General features: G+C 40.5%; 1 protein-coding gene across 3 annotated transcripts in view; it reads right to left on the bottom strand.

The window, feature by feature from the left end:
* LOC125766536 (uncharacterized) overlaps positions 1-21,241 on the bottom strand; it is a 138,128-nt gene that overhangs the window by 49,466 nt on the left and 67,421 nt on the right. For 2 of the 3 annotated variants that reach the window (XM_049432577.1, XM_049432576.1), the window contains exons 3-11: positions 11,660-11,992; positions 11,201-11,344; positions 7,082-7,276; positions 5,268-5,528; positions 5,078-5,198; positions 3,679-4,019; positions 3,434-3,607; positions 1,917-2,036; positions 1,701-1,734 (exon numbers count right to left, since the gene is read on the bottom strand). In XM_049432577.1, coding sequence (XP_049288534.1) covers positions 1,701-1,734; positions 1,917-2,036; positions 3,434-3,607; positions 3,679-4,019; positions 5,078-5,198; positions 5,268-5,528; positions 7,082-7,276; positions 11,201-11,344; positions 11,660-11,992 — 1,723 coding nt within the window. The remainder of the gene's footprint in view (positions 1-1,700; positions 1,735-1,916; positions 2,037-3,433; positions 3,608-3,678; positions 4,020-5,077; positions 5,199-5,267; positions 5,529-7,081; positions 7,277-11,200; positions 11,345-11,659; positions 11,993-21,241) is intronic. The other variant, XM_049432578.1, reaches the window with a different exon arrangement.

The following is a 21,241-nucleotide window of genomic DNA, read 5'->3' on the forward strand; positions in this document are numbered from 1 at the left end:
TAAAAGATAAAATTAATCGTTTTACACTGAAGGCGGATGTCCCCTATCGTTTAAAAATGGCAATGTATAACACTCACCACTGAGTGGAGCTTTCATTTTTCCTACACAAATGGAATTATCCAACAAGTGTTGGTGAAAGTTGGTTTGCAAATAAAAAAATAAGAAACTTTCCCCTCACACTACAATCAGACCGACGCGCATTGGATTAACACCGCAAAGTGTGAACTTTGTTGCCACGAAAGTCCTTTTTTCTTCGAGACCCAGTACCTTTTAGTTGTTGTTTTTTTGGGAGGAGGACGGATTTTCCACGCGAAGAACCATTCTCCCAAGGGGTGCCACAGTGCTAAGGGGAACAAACACCGGATCTTCTGCTGTGGAGTTTTGTGTTGGATTTTAATTTAAAGAAATGAAGAGAAAAAAAACTAATGCTAAACGGATAAAAGCTTTCGGTTCCCGGTTGGGTTTTCACTCACACACACGCTAAGATGGTGGTTAAAAAAAAACTTGCCAGTAGTGAGAAAAAGAAACAGTAAAGTGTCTGTTAGTCGATCCCCGTGTATGTTTGTTTTCCATGCAAAGCTGCTTGCCGACCTTTTGGCGCTTCCTTTTTCGGTCTCACTGTTTGCGGTCAACAAAATCCTGCTCCGGATATTACCGCCCCTCCCCCCGAAGGAGGTGGAGAGGATCGTTAAAATGCCATCATGCACTGCTGTTTTCAGCGCGTGGGACAGCAACGTGGAAGGAAGAAAAAAAATTTTCCCCAAGAGCAACAACGGGCGGGAACAATGTTTTACCCATGTTGTACCTGTGTTTTATCCGAAACAATGCACTTTTTTATATGTTGAATTTCTTTTGGTTGCGTTGAGGCTCGAAATATATTGTGGTTAGTGAGAAAGTTTTTTGGTTTTGCAAACGAAAGAAACAAAGATTACAGCACGCTTCATTGTGGCAGGCTTACACTAAGGGGGTGGAAAGAATTTCCACTAGAATCTAAGACTGTTTTTTTTTTCAAACCCAAAAATAAAAAATCCCCACCAAAGAAGGATTTGAGGTGTCTTAGAGTGCAGAAAGAAAACCACAAGGAAAAGAAAAAGTCCTTTTTGTGTCGTTCCAATCTTTACCAAGCGTCGAAACGGATACAACGATCGATCGATGCCAGAGCATCGAGAGCAGATAGTGTGCGGGGCAGGAAAGAAAGCGGCTCCACGTACTGCATGCATAAAATCCGGATCATTTCTGAAGCACCAAATCAAATCTGCACTTGTTCGCAGTACACGGTGCGTCATACATATTCACAACGGTTGCAAAACACGACCATCTCAAGATGGTTACGGTACGCCGGTTAGCGTATTGAAGGAAAAGTTGATCGTTGTAACGACGTTTGACAGAATTTTAAGTTTTATCCCACTTCCGACACGTTGCCATCGTCCCCGGGCCCGGTTTCTGATCCATCGGGCTGGGAAAGTATAATTAGATTTCCGTCCCGAATGTTCTCCATGTTCCGCGTGTTTCGTCCTTCCGTTAAGGAACGTTGTTATAAGGGTATGGTACCACACCCATGCCACCGATCATGTTTCGATATTGCCGAAACATTTCGTTCCCTCATTCAGAACCACTTGAACAAAATGCTATCGAAGCTGAAATGCTCCAGCATAAGAACTAGGAGAGGAAGAGAAAGCTTTAGCATGAGTTCCACTTACCTATCCTTTTCCGATGTTTTGTAGTTGTTACGATCTGTGGCACGGACGGACGAGAGGGAGGGAGAAATGAGAAAAGAAAAGACACAAGATGTGAGATGTGAATAAATGCATGGAAATTAAGAAACATTAACACACGCCACGGCGGATGCCCGATACTGTGCTGATCGATTCATCTGCAGCTCTGCAGCGATTCCTTTGTCTGCTGGATATACTTACTCCGGAAGCAGCATTTACGTGCCCGCACGGCGTAGATGCAGAGACAGATGAGTATGAGAAAGGCGGCCAGACATCCGCCCGCAATCCCAAGCAGATAGCTCAGCTCCAGCGGTTCCACTACTTTTGAGGGCGCGAGCAGCATTCGGTTGGCAAAGGGCACCGTCCATGTTGTCGTTCCCGAAGCATTCCCGGTGTTGGGAGTTAGTATGTAATTGGAAAATTAATTAAAGCTCAGTTGTTTGAATGACGTGTACGCAGGGTTAACACGGTGCGGCAAAAAAGGTAAAAAAGGTGGGTTTGGCAACGGGGTTTGAGTTTGTATCCCTGTTGGGAGTTTTGGACAACGTTGGGAACCAAACCGACAGGGTGAGCGCACAAAACTTTCACAACACAGCATTCTCCTTCGTTGTCTTTGCTGTGCTGCCTTTGGTTTTCGGCGCCCCGCATCTCGGCGATGGAGATATTTTGCTGTTGCGTACGCGTAATGGCTTAATTATGATTATTTGTAATGATCGTAATAAGCGACAAAGTTTTAGGGCACTGTGTGTGTGCGGCTTTTACGGAGTTCCCAGTTTAGGTGAGTGAAAGTTATATGGAAACCTTACAGGGGACAACATTGCTCAAAGAAACCCGTTGTGTTGTGGAGTTGTGGGGCCCCACACCACCTTATCTGATGATGTTTGCTGAGCGTAGTCATTCGTAACTTACAACGGGGAAAAGTTTTTTTTAAACATTGGAAGTACGTGAAATCACGTCGAAATCGTTAAATTGTGCTTCGTCAAAAAAGACAAAACGAACGCAAAATTTACTTCTTATTTTGAATGAGATAACGGTGTGCTGCGAAACTTCATGAAGGTATGTGAAGTTTGATATGAATAATTTTAAAGGTAAAAATTCTTTCCATTTCTAATGGTTATCAATTTAAAGATTACTACGGACAGATTGAAATGTTTTTATGGCATGCATATTCATTTCAAACGATTAAAGTTTAGTATATTTGCGATGTTAAACTTCTAAGGAAATTTACATACGTTTGGAGTTTAAAGCCATTTTTGGAATTCTTTTTAAGTTTAATTGAAAAATTTCGAGATAGATGTGGAATACTTCGTTCTATCTACTGAACGAACGTTGTTCAAAATGAGTGTTTTTACGAAAGACATATCGAAAGCTTTGCAAATATGTGAATGCAAATTTCGAGAAAATTTCTGTTGAACTTGAACATATCGAAAACATGTAAAAAGATTAGGAACTCTTTTAAATTCCTGACGCATTCCTTAAATTGTAAATACAAGCTAGAATTGATTAAAAAACCTCAGAAATACCTACTGACATTCTACCATTTTTCCAAACATGTGAAAGAGTAATTAATTCTAACTCTGCCACATGGATTTGAAAATTCTGCTTAAATTTTGTATTCAAAGTTTGCCCAAATTCAATTTCAACAAATTCCAAGTAAATTCCATTATTCCCACATCAGAGGTAAAATAAAAATCCTTACTCCAAAGCCGGACACTCACCTGAAAACATTCCTTCGACACGCAAACTGATTGCATGTCGATCGGTGCCTCGTTCGTTTTCAACTACCAGGTAGTATGGGCGCTGATCTTGTAAATCCGCGTCGTCAATGTGTAACGTTGCTAAGTAGCAATCCTCTCGGCTGTCCTGTGTGACATCGTCCACTCGGTATCGTCCTTGGAGATGTGTAAAAAAATTAAATAAAAATTAATACTAATATTGACAAGCTTGGTCTGAGCCCACCTACCTATGCCAGATCCTGCTTCCAGTCGAAGCGAACCCCATTCCCAGGCAACATGGCGTGGCCGTGGATCGGCACACACGATCAACGACAATGTCGCGGAGTCACCTTTCCTTACCGAGACCGAGTGGCCAGAAACACCACCGGAGGCGGAAGTTGTGCGCAAGACTTGCGGTGCACCGACGACTTGTAATGCAATTGGATCGGATGTTACCGTCCGTTCTTGACCGTTGATGAAGTTTGTCGCCCGACACTCGTACTCGCCCTGATAGTCGTACGTCACGTTGTCTATTACCAGCCGGGATTCACGTCCACGATCGAGGAAAGGTTTACCCTGAGTGGAAATTCTAGGGGAAAGAAGAAGGAAATAAAAGAAAAAGGATTAAAACCCCACACGAGCGGTATGTGTAATGCAGCGCTATTCAGCAGCGATGCGGGAACATGAAACAAAACAAGATTTATGAAAAGATGCTGAATGAATTATGGGGTGCAAAAAAAATAAAATATTAAAGTAAAAGCACGGTTGTGGAATGAAAAATTTCTAACAGGACACTAAAGAAGAAGGGAACACTCGTGTAGTGCGGTTTGGACCGGGAGCGGTGAATCCTTTTCATTTCGTTTTTCCGTGCTCCATTTCCCGGTGTTCACTGGCACGAACGGAAAAGCGTTAATGAATTTTAATTAAAAGAATAGCATCCTCGAACAGTGCTTGAGCCCTCGTCAGCAAAGCCAGCAGCTTCGGGTTCGTTGCTGCATGTGGTCATAAATAAATAATTACACGCTAGCTGAATGGCCGGCTTTTCACGCGCTCAGCCTCCACCTTGTGGAAGCGGTTTGCACAGTCTTAAAGGAGTAATTAAAGAATCTCCACACACACACTGATGGTGATGAGCTGTTGCTGTACTGTTTTTGAATTTCCAAGTGATACCGGGTGGAAATCCTCTGTTTTTTTTTCTGCCCTGGGTTTGTGTCGAGCATTTAGCTTTGGTTTAGTAGTATTACGCTGCATTTCGTTTGCGAATGAATGGAGAATCATGCTTTTCATTAACGCAGAGAATCCATTTAATTTTCACATCAAAAGTGTACTTCAGCTTCACATAATATTGGATTTTATTATGGTGCCATTTTTAATTTTCCACACAACGGTAGTTAGAAGCACATAGTTGTTTTTTTTTTTTACTATTCCTGTTTGCTATATAATTAAGTATATTCATGTCAGATGAGTTTATGAAATTGTGTGCCAATCGAGCATGTTTAATTAGGTATTATTAATTGATAGCGAGATAAACATGCTCTCAATGGATGGAGTTGTTTAACTATATAATTAATAAAAAATAAAATCCAACAACTTAACACGGTTATAAAATGTAAATCAACTCATGCGGTCATGATAAACGGTATATACCTTTGAACCCATTTGTAGGTGGGAGTAGGATTGCCTTCGGCCACACACTCAAATGCAGCCGGACTAAATAGCGGTGCCGTGGTCAGTCGGTCCGGTCCCGCGGACAATATTTTTGGTGCATCTGTAAGCAGGATAATATGAAATGCATAAAATTAAGCTGTTTTGTTTTTTGCTCAACATTTTTACTCACATTTAACGTCCAACTGTACGGACATTGTGTCCGAAGTGCCGACAGAGTTCTGTGCCTGGCACGTGTACAACCCGGCATCACGCCGTCCGACCGGGCGCAGTTGAAGCGATTCCTGAAGGCTTGCAATTTCGGACCGACCTGCTCTGCGCCACACGATACTGGCTGGTGGGTTTGCATCGGCAACGCATCGCAGGATGAGCGAATCTTTGCCCTCCTCCAGGTCTATCTGGGGTGCTCCAAGCAGTCTCACCGTCGGTGCATCTGGAAAGGTGAAATTAGTAAGGCATTTAATAGTGTTGTGCTAATTGAATCTTTTGAAAAGAATCATTCATATGAATCTTCAGTGAAGAGTCATTAAAATCATGAGCCGACTCCCAAAATATTAATGAATTTTTTTGCATTCAAATGAATCTTTAAAGATTCATTAATTCTTAATGATTCAATGCTAACAAACATAAATTAAAAGAACTGACCAGGGTGGACTTATTCCAGAAGCGCTGACAGTCAACTGGCAACCACATGAATCATTGGTTTGTCCCAAAAATCTAAGCATTTATAATTCAATGGGGATTCATAAATCTTCCTAAATAGAGATTCAGAATCATTCATTCAGTTCAAAGATTCATTCAAATTCATGAATCTGAATCAGATTCACCCAACATTAGTATATAATTTTATTTTAAAAAAAGTAAACAATTTCACAACTTTTTTTAAACCAAATAAAAATTAACTTCATTTTTTTTTGTTTTGATCTCATTTCGCACCATTTGATATCGCGGCTATCGACACCGATTCCACTCCGATCGTTTCACATTATTTACCTTCCGAGAGATACGGCGAACTTTTTGCCGTTCATTATTTTTAAAATTGCCTCTGTTGCCTTTTGAGGTGTTTTACATTATTTCGATGGTAAATATATTATGATTTCGTCGAATGAAAACCCCAGAAATGGGAGCAACAAATAACTGACTGACCTTTTATACATGTTTCGAACTTCGCCGTAGTTGTTTTATTGGGTCGACAAATCGAAATCACGATTTCAGGTCAACTGATACAATAATTGCAACGGTATGCATACGAACGCATATGAAATGTGACAAATAAAGAGAGAAAAACGCATCTTAACACAGACCCGTCACCCCGAAGCGCTACGTTGCATTTCTTTTCGTGCTATGAACAAGGTTAAACAGCAACAAAAACAGAGTCCCTGGAGGTAGATACAGAAGTAAAAAAAATCTGTCGGGTGAATTTAAATACCATTCGTCGAAGAAGAGAGAAAAAAACTAACAACGGTGGCTGGACAGGTTTGTACCGTTGAACTGGCGGGGTTATAAATATTTATTGTCGCTGATAAAACAATATTAATTGAGGTCGGCCATGAATCGCTTAAAGCGATGAGGAAACAGAGACGATATAAAAACAAAACAAGCATATCGAACCGAAATGTGACCGAAAACGTTCGGATTGCACTCTGATTGCAATGGTTGAAATGAGAGATTAAAGGTAAAGTAGGGTGAAATAAACGCGGAAAGGTCATCAGAAATAGCAATACCGGGTGACACAGTATTGATAGTATCAATTTCCGGAATGTCGGAAGAATCTTCTGAGGTTGTGAGGGATTTGAACAACAATTAGCAGTGACAAAAAATCCACTGTGCATCAGATTCAACGGAGCAATTGCAACCCTCCTTTGGGGGATGAAAATAAGGTTGAAGTTATGTTCAAAAATATAATCAAAATAATTTGTAATTAAAGTAAGTAATGTAAATAATTTAGGTTTTTAACTAAATAATATTGCCCTAAATGCTACTTACACTTTACATCCAACCGTGCCTCGACGGCGACGGATCGTGCTGCGTAGGATTCGTGCAGTGCTAGACACTTTAGTACAGTTCCGTGTCGTTCCTTGTTGGCCGGGATCTGAACCACCGAGGCAGCCGACCAGGTACGAGGATTATCCGGTTCGGTTGAGTTGGTTTGTGGATGTATGGGAGATATCTCTTGATCACCTGGAATGGGAAGGTTTTGTTTTAATTAATAAAAACTACTTTAAAAATATAGATAATAAGCCTTTATCGTTTACAAACATGACATAAATGATTAATTTTATAATGTAATCAAATATGGCCTAAATTTGTAAATTTAAAATGTATACAAAAATGGGACCAATTTGATTCGTTTGATACCAACTAGCTAAATGCTATTTACATTTATAATTTGTTTTTAACTCAAGTTAAATAATTTCGGATTGTATATTTCTACTCGCCCTAAATGTAATTTATTCTGTAACTGGTTTCTTTCGTTTAAGTATTCTAGTTACTTTACTTATACTACACAGTTTGACTAAAAACATTGAATTGCGACTGCAGAACTACAGAGAAATCATTTGTTCACTTTTCTGCTCAGTTGGTATAATATTAGCTAGAATTTGAACCCTTCTATGCTGTGATTTAATATCGCATTTGAATATGGTTCACAGCTTGCCTAATTTGTTTTTGCACACTTTTTTGCCTCTCCTCAACAATAGCTACTTCAGGATGATGGGTTGCGCCGTAAGGATAATTTTATTACACAGTAAAAGCAGCCTCAAAATACATTTTACTCTATTTCCAGCACGGCTGCATGGATGAACGAAGCGTGCTGTTGCTTTGAAGTATGGTTTGGATTTACTACTTTTTGTAGAAAGTAGAGAAAAAGCACACTCGCGATGGATACGGCGGCGGGATAAGCTAATTGCATACAGAGAAATGCACTTTTAGCGAACCCTGTCTTCGTGTTAAACTGTGCCCTTTCTGGATAGTGGATGCATCATAACACAGCATGCACCAACGTCAGTTGTAAACACGCTCAAGAGGGCGCAGATTTTCAATTTTAAAATTCCATTAAAATGCATTTCATATTCACTGAGCACCTAACTCATCGTTGTGTGCCAGACGCTTTTGAACGTGTTGGACGGCAAATAGTGAATACATCCTTTTATTGAAGTTGATTGTGATGGTTCGTGAGAATTTGTTGAGCCGGGAGGAATTTTTTCACATGGCAATTTGTCTCCTTCAATGAAGTCATGTGCAATCATGAATTTAAAACAAAATATCCACTTTTTCCCCATAATTGTTGCATGATAAATATTTTACTTAATTTACGGTTTTTAACTATCCTATTTTCCCTTCTTAGTAGCGATTCTGCTTAAACTTTGCTTAATATATTTATCAGACAACACTGTAAAATAAATAACAATTACGTATTGAAATACTTAACATTCATGTTAGATGAAAATTTTTAATAACATGATTCGTTATAAATAGTTCCTCTTGTAAATATTATCAAAGTAGTTATATTAATTATATAGCAAAATAATTTTTATCCAAAAAGAGATAATTAAGACATGATATTTGTAGCTTCTTGATTTTTCCATTTTCTGTTTAGTATCCATCGTTTGGCGAACAAAGGCGGTGACGAGGTTGTGAATGTGTAGACCCTTCTGCTTAATCCTACAGAGCAGAAAAGGGCCCCTATAAACAGAGAACGAACGTTTTCTGACGGCGTTTTCTAAATATAACAAAATTTATCATTTTTTCTTCTTTTCTGGCCTGCTAAAGAAATGCAAAATTTATAAGTTGATGTATTTTAATTCGAATTGGTTGAAATAAGTTTCTTTTCACTCAAGTAATGCTTTAAAGATAAAAGAGAATAAAAACTAACAAAAAAATTAAAAAATTCCAAAAAAATTGAAAATTTCCTAAAGCTATAGCCTTACCTTTTTTTTGGAAATTTTAGAAAAATTTTATAAATTGATTTATTTTAATGCGAATTGGTTGAAATAAGTTTCTTTTCACTCAAATAATGCTTTAAACAAAAAAGTAAATAAAAAATTCTATAAATTTGAAAATTTCCTAAGGCCTAAGCTTTTTTCTGAGTAATTTAGCAAAATTTATAATTTGATGTATTTTAAATCGAGTTTGTTGAAATAAGTTTCTTTTCACTCGCTTGATCCGTCACTGCCATCTACATAAATTGGCGAACATTTGTTATGTCTTCATTGTAATGTAGTGTATCTCCATCTGCAGAGGTTACGAGTTACGACGATCTTTATTAGCGTATTATTTAAACAAAAGTAATTCCATTTTATGAATGCATAATTTTCCATTTATGAATGAAAAGTAGTAAATCCTTAAAATTAACACCTAGTAGTGGTTGTCGTTGAAAAAACACACATCAATTAGTCATTTACACCATCATTTTTTACACCATTGCCAATAAGTTACCGCACAAAAAATGTATTATTTGCAGGCAGAAATAACCTGCCAGGGAAAGATTTTTCACACTTTTCCGCAGCGAAAGTAGCAAAACAGCAAAAGAACGGAAATTGCTGCATAAACGTTCCGCGTATCCACGAATGTTCGGTTTCAACCTGACTGATTCCGATCCCGAACTGTTGATAAAGTGGAGTTATTTTAATGTTTTATTTTTTCCCCTCGCAAACGAACCGTCGCACCCGTCCCGACCATTTGCTAGCTGAAGGAATGCAATGAAAGGCAAAGGCAAAACAAAAAGTCCACTTATTCCACTGCTGCTCCTGCTTCAAGCCTGCTGCCTGTCGTTCCATCCTGGCTGATGAGTTTGGTCGGCTTGCCAAAAGCCAAATTTGCATATCACTTCAACGGGGACGCGAATCAAGAACCGTCCCAAATAATATGGTTTCAACCGATTCGCTCATGTCCATGCACGTTGTACCGGGGAGGGATTGACAAAGAGCTGTTGCAAAAGTCGGAAACGGCTGAGTTGGGCTGAGGTAGGTACGAACGAGGTAAACAGTAGCAGGTATAACCGGAAGGCGGATTTAAATTTTAAGCTTATTTACGGATCCGCTGCGTTTTGGGGGAGCAGTTTTGATAGGGAGCAAAAGCAACAGCAAAAAGAAAAAAACACAGTCATACAGGACAGCTTTTTTGAGTTGGTTATTATTTTCCCGTTTTACCGTGCTTTGGTGGGAAGGGAGTGCTTTTAATTTTGTTTATGATGTGTTTTCTGCCTTGCCGTTTTATTTTAATGTGTAGCACAAAAATGGGCGTTGAGGTTTTTTGTTCGTTTGTTGCAGAGTTTAAAAAAAAAGTTATATCGTGCAAAGAATTATGTTGAAACTGGACCTTGTAAGCAGCCTGTGCCTTTAGCTGTGGTTTTAGAATTCATTATGGTGAGTACAATTTTTGTAAAATATTACGATATAGGTAACATAGTAAAGGATTTTGCAAATACAGATATTACTCCAGATGTACTAAAATTCGTCTATTTTTAATCTGCTTTAATAACAATATAAGGATGCAATATTATTCAAACTTTAAAGTTGTAAAATCCATATTACTGATTTACTCGTATTTTAGCATCAAAAGCCCTTAGAGCTTATTGAAGGTTACTCAATTTCTTATTTGCTTTAATGATATACAATATACTAACTAATCTGATAAATTTCAAAATACTTATTTATTTCGGAGACTTCTGTACTTCGAAAACCATTGTAACAACTAAATTAAATTACATCTCTGTTTGTTACTGTTCTAACGGAGTCTTTTAAGTTGTATTCAACAAAGTATTCAATAAAAGTTTTATAAATCATTAATAAACATTCTGTGAGTTCTTTACAATGTTAAAATAAATATATTTAATAATCTAGTTTAATATCTTGAGCAATTTGTCAGATATAATCGCAATAGACATCAACGTGGACACCGAAAAATAAGCTAACTCTAACTTCAATATTCGAATAGCATTAGAATAAGAACATAAAAAAACCGCTCAGATTCCATTCCAAATAAAATATTCCTATTTCTTTTATTACCCCCAAAAAAAAGACATAAAACGGATATAGCATCTGGTGCGAGTACATCGTGGCCGTGCGAGATAAAACTGCTATTGGTGCTATGATTGGCACTTACCTAGAAACCACTTCAGCTGAGCGGGCGGATTTCCGTAGTGGGAGACACATTTTACCGTGGCCACCGCACCGGAATCGACCGTGACGTTGTGACCGGGAGGAACGTGCACTCCTTCATGCTCTAATCTAGGTCGCTGTGGTGGCACTGTGGAATGAAAAGAGTTCGATGCAATTGATGACAAGCGGGAACAAAACAGAAAAAAAGGGGAAATTAGTTTTACCACATAGATACAGAATTTCATTCAATGGTTCTATGCCGGTATGCTGATGTTAACTCGTGATAATTGCTAACACTTCCTTTTCCGTTTTGAGAGTTTTTCAATCGGAATGATCCTCGAACAATTTTTCGTTGGTTATGCATTTTTAAAAAGGATATTTTTTGTCATTTTTCCCTAGAAACATCCATGATGAACGAGCTGTACGTGGAACGCTTTTCATAGTATCCCCCAAAAACACTTACCTCGTACGACTAATCGCACCGGCTGGCTGGTGAGTGCGTCTTGTGTTGTAAAATCGCTCGCCGTCACCTGGCACTCCCACAGCCCATCGTCGAACTCGAGCTGGGCCGCCCGTACCCACAGCGAACAGTCGCCCCCGACGTGTGCGGTTTGGCCGATGCCGTACTGGCTGGCCCATTCGTACTTTTTCGGATAGATGCCGACCGGTTTGTTGTCCTTCTGCCAGGAACAGACGCCACGCTTGTCAATTACTTTGCACACCAGCAACGCATCCTGACCCGGGTTCACCTCGGTATATTTGGGCTGTTCGGCGAATCGTTGTAGTCCTATGGTCACTGTAGGAAAACGAGGGGTGAGAAAAAAGAAGTATAAATTAGAAAAAAGATAGCCACACTAGTGAGTAAAAAAGGGTCATCCGATGCAAAACTAGCTGCGGACGAAACCGGGGCTTTTTGGGGTATTGGAAATAAGTCCCAAGCAAGCGCGTTACGGCAAGAGGGTTACGGCAAAAGGCAAACAACGCTATTAGCATCGCAATTAGTTGGGTATGGTACACAGTGTCAGGCGGTGTTTGTGGACCCCTTTGCACCGTAGACGTTAGGCTACCATATGTCTTGCGCTCAGGCTCGAGAGCGTCTGACAGGTTGTGGTTTTGTGAAATATGACTTATCTTGCCAATGGCCAAAGAGCCAAGGCAAAGTTTTAAATTAAAGGGGGAAAAAAGATGGAGAAAAAGAATATGGCAAGATCTCTGGCCGTCTGCCAACATGCACCAGAGCCAACAATATCCAGAGCTGCTTAGATTAGCGATGGGCTTTTGCGGGGTGGGGGTGGAAGGTGAGGGCATGGAAGGAGGGAGTCGTCTGACGGCATCTGTTCTGGCAAGCGACAAAGAATGTAATCCTTGTGTGTAAGTATGTATGGGTATGTGTTTGTGTTCGTTTACTGATCCAAAATGCAGCAGCATCGAAGGGTCCGACCCGAGAGACGATGGGAGGATTTTTATGTAAATTTATACAATTCAATTAACTCCACATTTCGTAATGGCTTTTATGGTTGAGCTATTCAGAAAATAAAGAACACTATTAGTTTGTAAGAAAAAAGTTTTATGTACAAAAATATAGTTTGTTATATTTTAATAGGTTTTCTATGGCCAATTGTTGGAATTGGTTTCCTTTTTTTAATTGACTGGACATTACTTTTCCTGAGGATATTCATTAACTTCTTGGTGATTGTCATGATGTTGAATTTAATAAAGAATTAAAACTTTCCGTTTTACATTATTTCAATATGAATACCCTTTTTGATTGATTTTGTGATTGACAAATTAAATGCTTGTTGCAAAACCACCCCAAAGAGTTCTCACTCTAGTAATACACAACGGCGCCAGCTCGATCCAACGTGCCCAGCATTACATTAGGAAGTAAATTAATCATTAGCCAAAAGATTTACTCCACATCGGACGGTACCCGTGCCTCACCAGAACGTGAACCGCTTGATTAGGTTTAATTTACGGTGCGCGTATTTATAATCCGCACAAAAGTTTCCGGTCACTAAATCAGGCAAAGGCAGCCGGTTAGTACAGTGTATCTTGCGTCTCTATAGCCATCATTATTCAAAGTGGTTTCGTTTTTCGCACCCGGTGCACTACCACCCCCGAAGGGTGGTGCCATGGGCGGGAAGAAGGGAGTTGAAGTTGGTAAATATTTTGAGAAAGACGGCCAATCCTTCAGCCAAAATGCGCTACATTTGTAGCACCGTCGGTAATGCCATGCTGGAATGCCGCTCATTCAGCGCGGCCAGCATTTTAGTCCCAAAATCGAATTCGAAAGCACTGAAAAGGACTTGCATTTATGTATGGTGGAATTGTGAGCGAAAGGAAAAACGAGAGGGAGTCGGATTTTATGGGTGGAATTGCTTTCGTCTTGCTCCGTTCGAATTCGGTTCGGGTAATGAGTTTCTCAAGAATTAATTAATCATTGATACACCCTGACATGAACGATTTATTTAAACGTCGTTCGGCTCGCAGTTGCGATTCCTTTTTTTTCTGTTCATGGCCGTGGAAACAAAAGTACGTCCAGGCTGCAATGGAGAGTGTTGGACGCGAAGTTGTGCTGTCAGAGTGTGCGGCCCGACCAGGACACGCTGAGGGAATCGTTCGTTATGAGAAACCATTTCCAAAGCGCGGGGAAGGTTTTTATTCATTTGTGTTCGCCCTCAGCCAGCATAGACACGATGGTTGCAATTGTGGTGTGGTGGTTTTTGTGTGTCTGAGTGCTCCATTTCAAATGGGCCGCATTCTAAATGGATCATAGAAAGCTGACCCATAAATCGGGAAATTGGTCGGTAAGAGGTTGGGAAATGGAAAAAGCACAGCTGGATGAGCGTGAATAAAGGCCACAAAAAAAACATTACATTCCACTTGCTTCTCATCGCACCGACCGCCGACGAAAGGACGACGATGCTTAATGATTGCCGAAATTAAAATTAGGTTCTGGTGTACCTTATAATGTTGCAAATGTTGCGAAGAAGCTTCCTCCCAAAAACGCTTCACGACGGAAAAAAAACGCCGAACACAAAACGCTTGGCTTTACTGTGCTTTTGCAAAACCATTCGCACGCTCTCGGTCGATTCGCTTCGCTTTATTCAAATTGTTATCGTTCCGATGCGATCAACGCGCGCGGATCATTTGAATGGGGGAAAAATTAGTTTTTTTTTTGCTACTGGAAAGATTATATTTTCATTTCCTCCGGTACGCTTGCTTGAAGACTTTGTCATTGAAGACTGCCACGGGTAAGACGTGGAGAGAGAAGAAAAAAATATAACCACTGCCGGAAGCGCAGCGAACAAAAGGACGAACGGAAAATGGCAGCTTGAGGACGAAGCAAGCAAAACCGCCACCGATCATGGGCGCCATTGCATAACGGTTTGGGCTACTATTTTTCCAATCCATTGGCAACATATAACCGGTGACGAGAGGAAACAAAACCGGGTGGGGAAAAGCCAAACCGGCGAGAAATCGAAAAACTGAACCAGCAATGAGATGGTTCGTAAAAAAACACTTCTCACCTCATCGTTCGTTCTGTTGTGGTCGTCGGCTTTTTTTGTTTTGTTTTTAACTTGCGCATCATTATCTTTCCAATTCCGTGGAACTGAAGTTGGAAAAGCGAAAATACTGGTGTACAGCGTGAATTAATATACTGAACTGTGGAGAAAGCAATGTTCCTTCCAGGGGGTTTTTACGAAATGGGGATTCTTTGGGGGGAAATTCTTTCTTAAAGTATGTCAGAATGCACAATATATTATTGATGATGATAGAAGCTGAATTACAGCCGGAAAGCATTATTTATGAAATGAAATTAGTTTATGCTTAAACTTCTATTTGATGTTGATCAGAATGGTTCTGAAACTTTTTCTTCTTTCATACTTTAAATATTATTGTTTTAGTTATTTCATTTCAAAAAGCATTTTGAATATTCGTCCCAACATTCATCCCACGCTACAAGAATCGAAAAATTGAATCAATAACAATCGGAAAGAAAGTTTTTGATAGCAGCATTGGTAGCTTTATGCAAAGCTGAGAGAGAAACCCTCCTGCCAGCTATGTGGGATCTGGTTTCTCCCCACCTTTTTGTACCCACCCATTTTGTACGCTGTGGCAAAGTTTTCCGATACGATTTTCATCGAAAATACCTCTTTTACCTAGTTTCTACCATCTGGCTGTTGAATTTCTCTGCCAGCTTGTTTGCATAAGGCAAAGTTGTATTGTTGTTATGTGTACCGAAACCGATCGTTTAACTCGTTTCATGTTTGTTAATAATTGCAATCAGTTTAATGATTCTTGAGTGCGGAGGGCGAGAGGGACCAAAACTTGAGCTCATACTTTTAAAGTGCTTACCAATTTGGAAAACGATCGATCAGGAAACCTGTTAAATACAGTACTGAATGGGAGACGGCAATCATACCCAGTGGAACGACCATTCGAGCTCAGAAATGTCAAGATAGATTCGTTAATTGTTTCACCAAACCGTGTTTGAATTTGAATCGAAAAAAAGCACGCCTACCCTAACAAGGGGGTAGAGAATTTTCCACAGCACAACCACATAACATGGCCGCGGGAGCCATGTTTGGCATTCTGAAGCATCGCCCATTTCGCTAATAACTCCCGAGCCCGCCAGAAAAGTGCCAAAGCTCGAAGCTTTACGGTCGGACACAATATGCAATCTCAACATGCATGCATGTCCGGCAAGTGAAGCGAATGTCAATTGCATTTCATGCAATTGCAATTTTTATCCACTTGCAAGCGACCCCATACGTGAGGAGGGATTTTTTTTCTCTGTGTGTCTACCCGTGATTTTTGGAAAACTTTGCCCACGAAACGAGCTTCAATTTTTTGCAGCGATACTTTCGCATCCAAAACCACCGCGAATTGCGCACGCATTCGTGAGTCTCCAGCTTTTGCTACCTTAAGTTGACCGATGAGTCCGGCCCCGGGGTACGGGTGAAAGTATTTGCGATAAAAAATAATCGAAATGTTCCGTTTGGCTTTTAGCGTACTGTTCGGGTGTGGTTTTGCACACGAGAGAATGGGGAGAGAGAAACAAAAAATACAAAAGCAAACAAGAACCAGCACCCAGAACGATGCGCAACAAAGCTCTCCAAAATCATTGACTCGGCAGATTGTTTAGAAGCTGAGCTGATGAGTGAGTGGACTTTTGGGTGTGTGTGTTTTTTTTTTCGCTTCTCTAAAACTCGAAGCAATATCTAGATAGTAGGAAAGTGGTGAATCTCTATCAACATCATCAACCGACGACATCATCCTTTCCTGATGATGAACCTGTTTCGACGCCGGAGGGTATACAGTGTGATGCAAACAACAGGATCCCTTTTAGCTGAGGTTTAGATACACTATAAAACACACACACAGAGCGAGAGAAAATGGCCAGTTCGCGATATTCGGCGTTTCATCAAACGCCCTTACGGATGCAACTGTTGCCGATGGCCGTGTTGTTTTATTTCCTACCTATAGGTGTGTTCCGTTCCCGAAGAAAGCCATCGCTGATGAGCACCGTTCCGCTTGTGGGTGTCTGCAGGATCGAACCTGGCAAAAAAGGACATCCAGTTTGCAGTCAGCAGAAACTGACTGAGCACAGTGCTGTCCATCAAAAACGGTAGGGCAGTTTATTTGACGCCCAATTTTAATTCTGCGGTCTATCTGCATCATCATTCCGGCCGTGCTTCACGTAATGGATCCTTCTATAACGTGGTTGCAGTTTTCGATTATTTCAACTGTAGCATGTAGGTTTTCGGGGCTTGATTTAGGACAGTAGATAGGTCCGGTCTGGGAAAGCTGCACTTCGGATTTTGTTTTTCCATACACTCGCTTAACCCACCTAACCAGAGCGGGTTTTGATCAGCGGGTTTTGTCTATTTGTTTTGCTGCCCGATTGTACGGGCCGTCCCCGTTGTTTTCAGGGCAAATCCGTAAGCGAATTCGAAAGGCGATTGTCGTCTGGCTGTTGTTTTTTTGGTAGTTGTGTGCTGCGATAGGATTTTCTTCTTTTGCGTATGTTTAACGCCACAGCAAATGGCTTTTCGCGATCGTACTACTACGGGCAGGAAGTTGATATGGATCTAATGCACGATATCGAACTGGTAAACCGGATAGAGTCTCGGAAATCGGTAACACTTGCGCACTAAGAGTAGCCAAACCCTATCTGCATGTGGCTTAGCCATCAAGCCCACGCTAGGAAGCAAAAAAAAACGTTCCACAAGGAGAATGTTTACTCGGGAAAGTTATTTAACGCCAGAGTGCCAGAGTTGTCCGGCAGTTTGCGGGTGCAAAGCAATTTCGCTTCGCTCGATCCGCGGAAAGTGTCGGAAAATCGGTTTGATTCAATTACAGCAAAACGGTGGCTAGTTCGTTTGGGAGTTTTTGAGTCAGTCAAGGTGGGGTATTTTTTTCTTCTTTTAGTTGGTTTAATTTTTTGTTTTCGTCCTCACCCCCGCCCTCACCAAAACTTTGCTACGAAACTTTTTTTTCCTTTTTTTTGGTGCATCATGTTTCGTGGTTGTGGGGTATAATAAAATCATTGGTTTAAAGGGCAAAGGGGGTGGCAAAAGGGGATGTGATGCACCAACATTGCACCGGTGACGGTGCTAGGTGCGCAAGGATTTAGCATTCGTAAATTTGATTGGAAAAGTTTGCACCTGGTTTTGCTCAATGACATCAGCAGTGCACTCGTTCGGCTGGCAAGTGGGAACGAATGCAAATAAATCGCGACTGTGCACGAAACCACTCACTAAGTTTTGCGCTAACCATGGCCGAAACATGTATTTCGTTCGTTGTGTTTTTCTGTTTTTTTGTTTTGAGTTACACCAAAAAAACAGAACTTAATATAATTTAAGTGTTTGTTGTTGGTGGTAAAATATTTAAAATGTTTCACTTTTTCTCTGTCCAATGTTGGTGAGTTTTACTTCTTTTTTTTTTGGGGGTGAATTTGTAACAGAAATTTTATACCTTGTTTTATTCACACAAATAAAAACAAAACCCAAACAAGAATCACCCAAGGTAAGGTTTCATATCTATAGCAAAGTTTCAATTTTTCTCTTGTGAAATTCTAACCATTCGATAACCAAACATAGACCAAGCATCTGGCCTTCTGGTGGGACAAAAAGCTCCATTTCGGAAAAACAGATCACGTATTCGCTTTACCGCTTTACCTACCCAGTAGGTACAGGTAACATCATCTTGGAACCGACTGCTTGATGCTATAAAGATCATCTCCACCGAGGTCTGGTGCACACGAAATCGCACGGTGGCCTTCCATCAAACGGGCCGGAAGCAAGATAAAGCGAAAGGTGTCGTTGTGCATTAAGCAGGAATTAAGACACAACCGTGCGCTGGTTGCTAAACGAAGCAAAACTTTCAAAAACATCCCCAGAAAACCATCAAGCATCGATGCCCGGTACAGAATTTGGGGAAGGATGCGGGAACTCTCTTCACAACAATGCCGCCATGTTTTCTACCGGAAACCGACAGTTTCGTCCAATCTTGCTGATGGCTTAATGAGGAAAGCCCGGGCTAAGTTTATCTATATTCGCTAGCGAAAGGTGTCAAAATACGGTTTGACATGCAACTAGAAGGTGTGAGCAGAAGTGTGTCGCCGCTGTTCTTCCATGGGAGGGGTTTTTGGGGGCCCATCATAAAATTTCGCTCACCATCAGCGAACGGTGATGGCACCTAATATCGTGATGAACTTCATTATGGTACCGCATGCGTATGCGGGATGAAGCATGCCCCTCGTGTACCGTAAGCGAAGTTAGGCTCCGCTGATGGATGGTCGTAAAATTTAAGGAAAACAAACGAGTCCATAAAACATACCAGAAATCTTTTGGCTGGTGCGAGATTTTGTTTCTCTACCGCCGAAGAGTGTGCACTGTCGGCAGGTTCCTTAGAACCGATTCCGTACACGCAGCCAAATGCGTAATCCGTCGTAAAACGTGGAAACCTGAACAACCCGGAAAAGCCGGAAACCTCAAACCAATGCCAATAACTCCGGTGAATCCGGAACAAGAAAATCAGCGAAACCTTCACTGCACGGGACGTGAAGTCATGTATAGTCACCCGGACCCCGGTTATGATGGGTTTCACCCGTAAACACTGCCCGAAGGATTCATAAATTCCGGTTCAACACCATCGGGTGCAAATGAATGGTTTGAAGTGAAGGTTTTCGATCGCTTTAATCGGAAGAGTTTGCACCCAGCTCACAAGCCAGAACGGGAATTGAATTGAGCTTTAAAGGATAAAAGTTTACTCACGAACGCATTATGGCTCACGAACGGGAGGCACAAGGGGGCGAACCAAACGGAAGGATAAAGCTAAATGGTAAAATGGGTTTGAATGTTGCTGACCGGTTCAGGTTGCGGAAAGTGATATGTATCCCTTTTTTTTGCGCTTCTTCATGGAGTTCCCATTGACTTAATGTGGTTGGCTTTTGGCAGCAGTGTATGATAGCAAAAAGCCCAATGCGACCGAACGATATTATGGGAATGTTATGCAAAGCCTAACCGATACCATGTGTTCGTATATAATGTAATGAATTCTTAGAATACATTATACCAATCCTTCATCCTTCGTGTTGCTTATGGTGCTTTTGGGTGAATTTCAATTTGCTTTCGAGTTGAAACAATAGACTATGCTAAGCTCGTTCCATTTACCATGGTCATTTCGATTGTTACAATGATTTCGATTGCTTTTGCATTGTTTGAATGGTGTTTTACAATGGCAGTAAACAACAACAAAAAAGCTCCCTTTTTCCTACAGCAGCATCCTGGTAATATGCGGAACGTTCCCGGTTCCTGTTTATGACTTTCCGGTTTTCGTTTTTTGCACGCGTTAGAGCCCATTTTCATGCCGGCTACATTCAGAAAGTTATAATATGTGCTCGACTTTTTCTTTCTACTCTGCACAACATTTTTATTCAACCGTTCTGGCCCCCTCGAGGAGAAAATTTTCCCCCATTCCGAGATGGAGAACGATGAAAACGTAGCATTTACTACGAGACTATGGATTGAAATGTGAGCATCTTAGTGGTATCAGCAGTCGAGGCGCCGCACTGGCAGCACCAGCACCAGCAATAGTAGCCGCAGCGCAGGATATTAATGATAACGTTTATGGGAAAAGTTTACCATTTAGATGGACGGAAACGAAGTTGGGATGAGTTTTTTTGGGGAGAGAGAGTTTTGTTCTTGTTGGTGCTCTTCTTGTGGATGCGATGTACTCAGCTGGATGATCCACTAGTGTGCAGAGTGGATCTCAAAATGGTGTCTCGGTGTATGTGTGATGGGTATGATCAGTAAAATACTTCATCCGATGCTGTAGTGGATGGAGCGTCAGAAGTTTGAGGGATGGAAAGTGTCCAGTTTTGACATCATTTCACACGTACGTTGGGTCGTTTAAATTTAAGACCGAAATTTATTTGCTTAATTGATTGACTGTGATTGTACAATATTCCATTTGATCAAAATATTATGTAGAAACTAAGAAACTAAGAACATTGAGTCTTTTTTAAAATGGTTTGATTTTCAAGTTTTTAACAAATTTAAACACTTCTAGCTTTCCATATATACTGGCAAGAAAGGTTAGAAGAATAGTTATTTTTTTTAAATTTTATACAATGTATTTATGAGAATTCTTTAAGAAATTTCTCCGATACGCTGTATTTCACATTACAGTAAATCGCTAGTTTTTAAACGAAAATCGGGCTCGATATTTACTTGGTTGTCTGGCGGATGACGTCTTAAAGTTTCAACTTTTGAACTGAAAAAAAATTGCCCAAAATTTTAAGCTTTTGCTGGATTTTTTTAAACTAGATTTTATCAAGATTAATCTTCAATTTTCCTTTGCGCTTTGAAAAATTTCCAGAATTTATACAGAATCCAGCAGAAAATTCTTAACAGGCAAAAGTTTTATTCGACATCTGAAGAGAAGAACTTTTACGCATTTATTAAGAGTTGGAATATTAAAAAAAAATCCAATTGCATACAAATGTGGCTAAAGCCCGTAGCAAATAATAACAAAT

Source organism: Anopheles funestus, chromosome 2RL (genome assembly GCF_943734845.2).
Source record: "Anopheles funestus chromosome 2RL, idAnoFuneDA-416_04, whole genome shotgun sequence".
NCBI lineage: Eukaryota > Metazoa > Arthropoda > Insecta > Diptera > Culicidae > Anopheles > Anopheles funestus.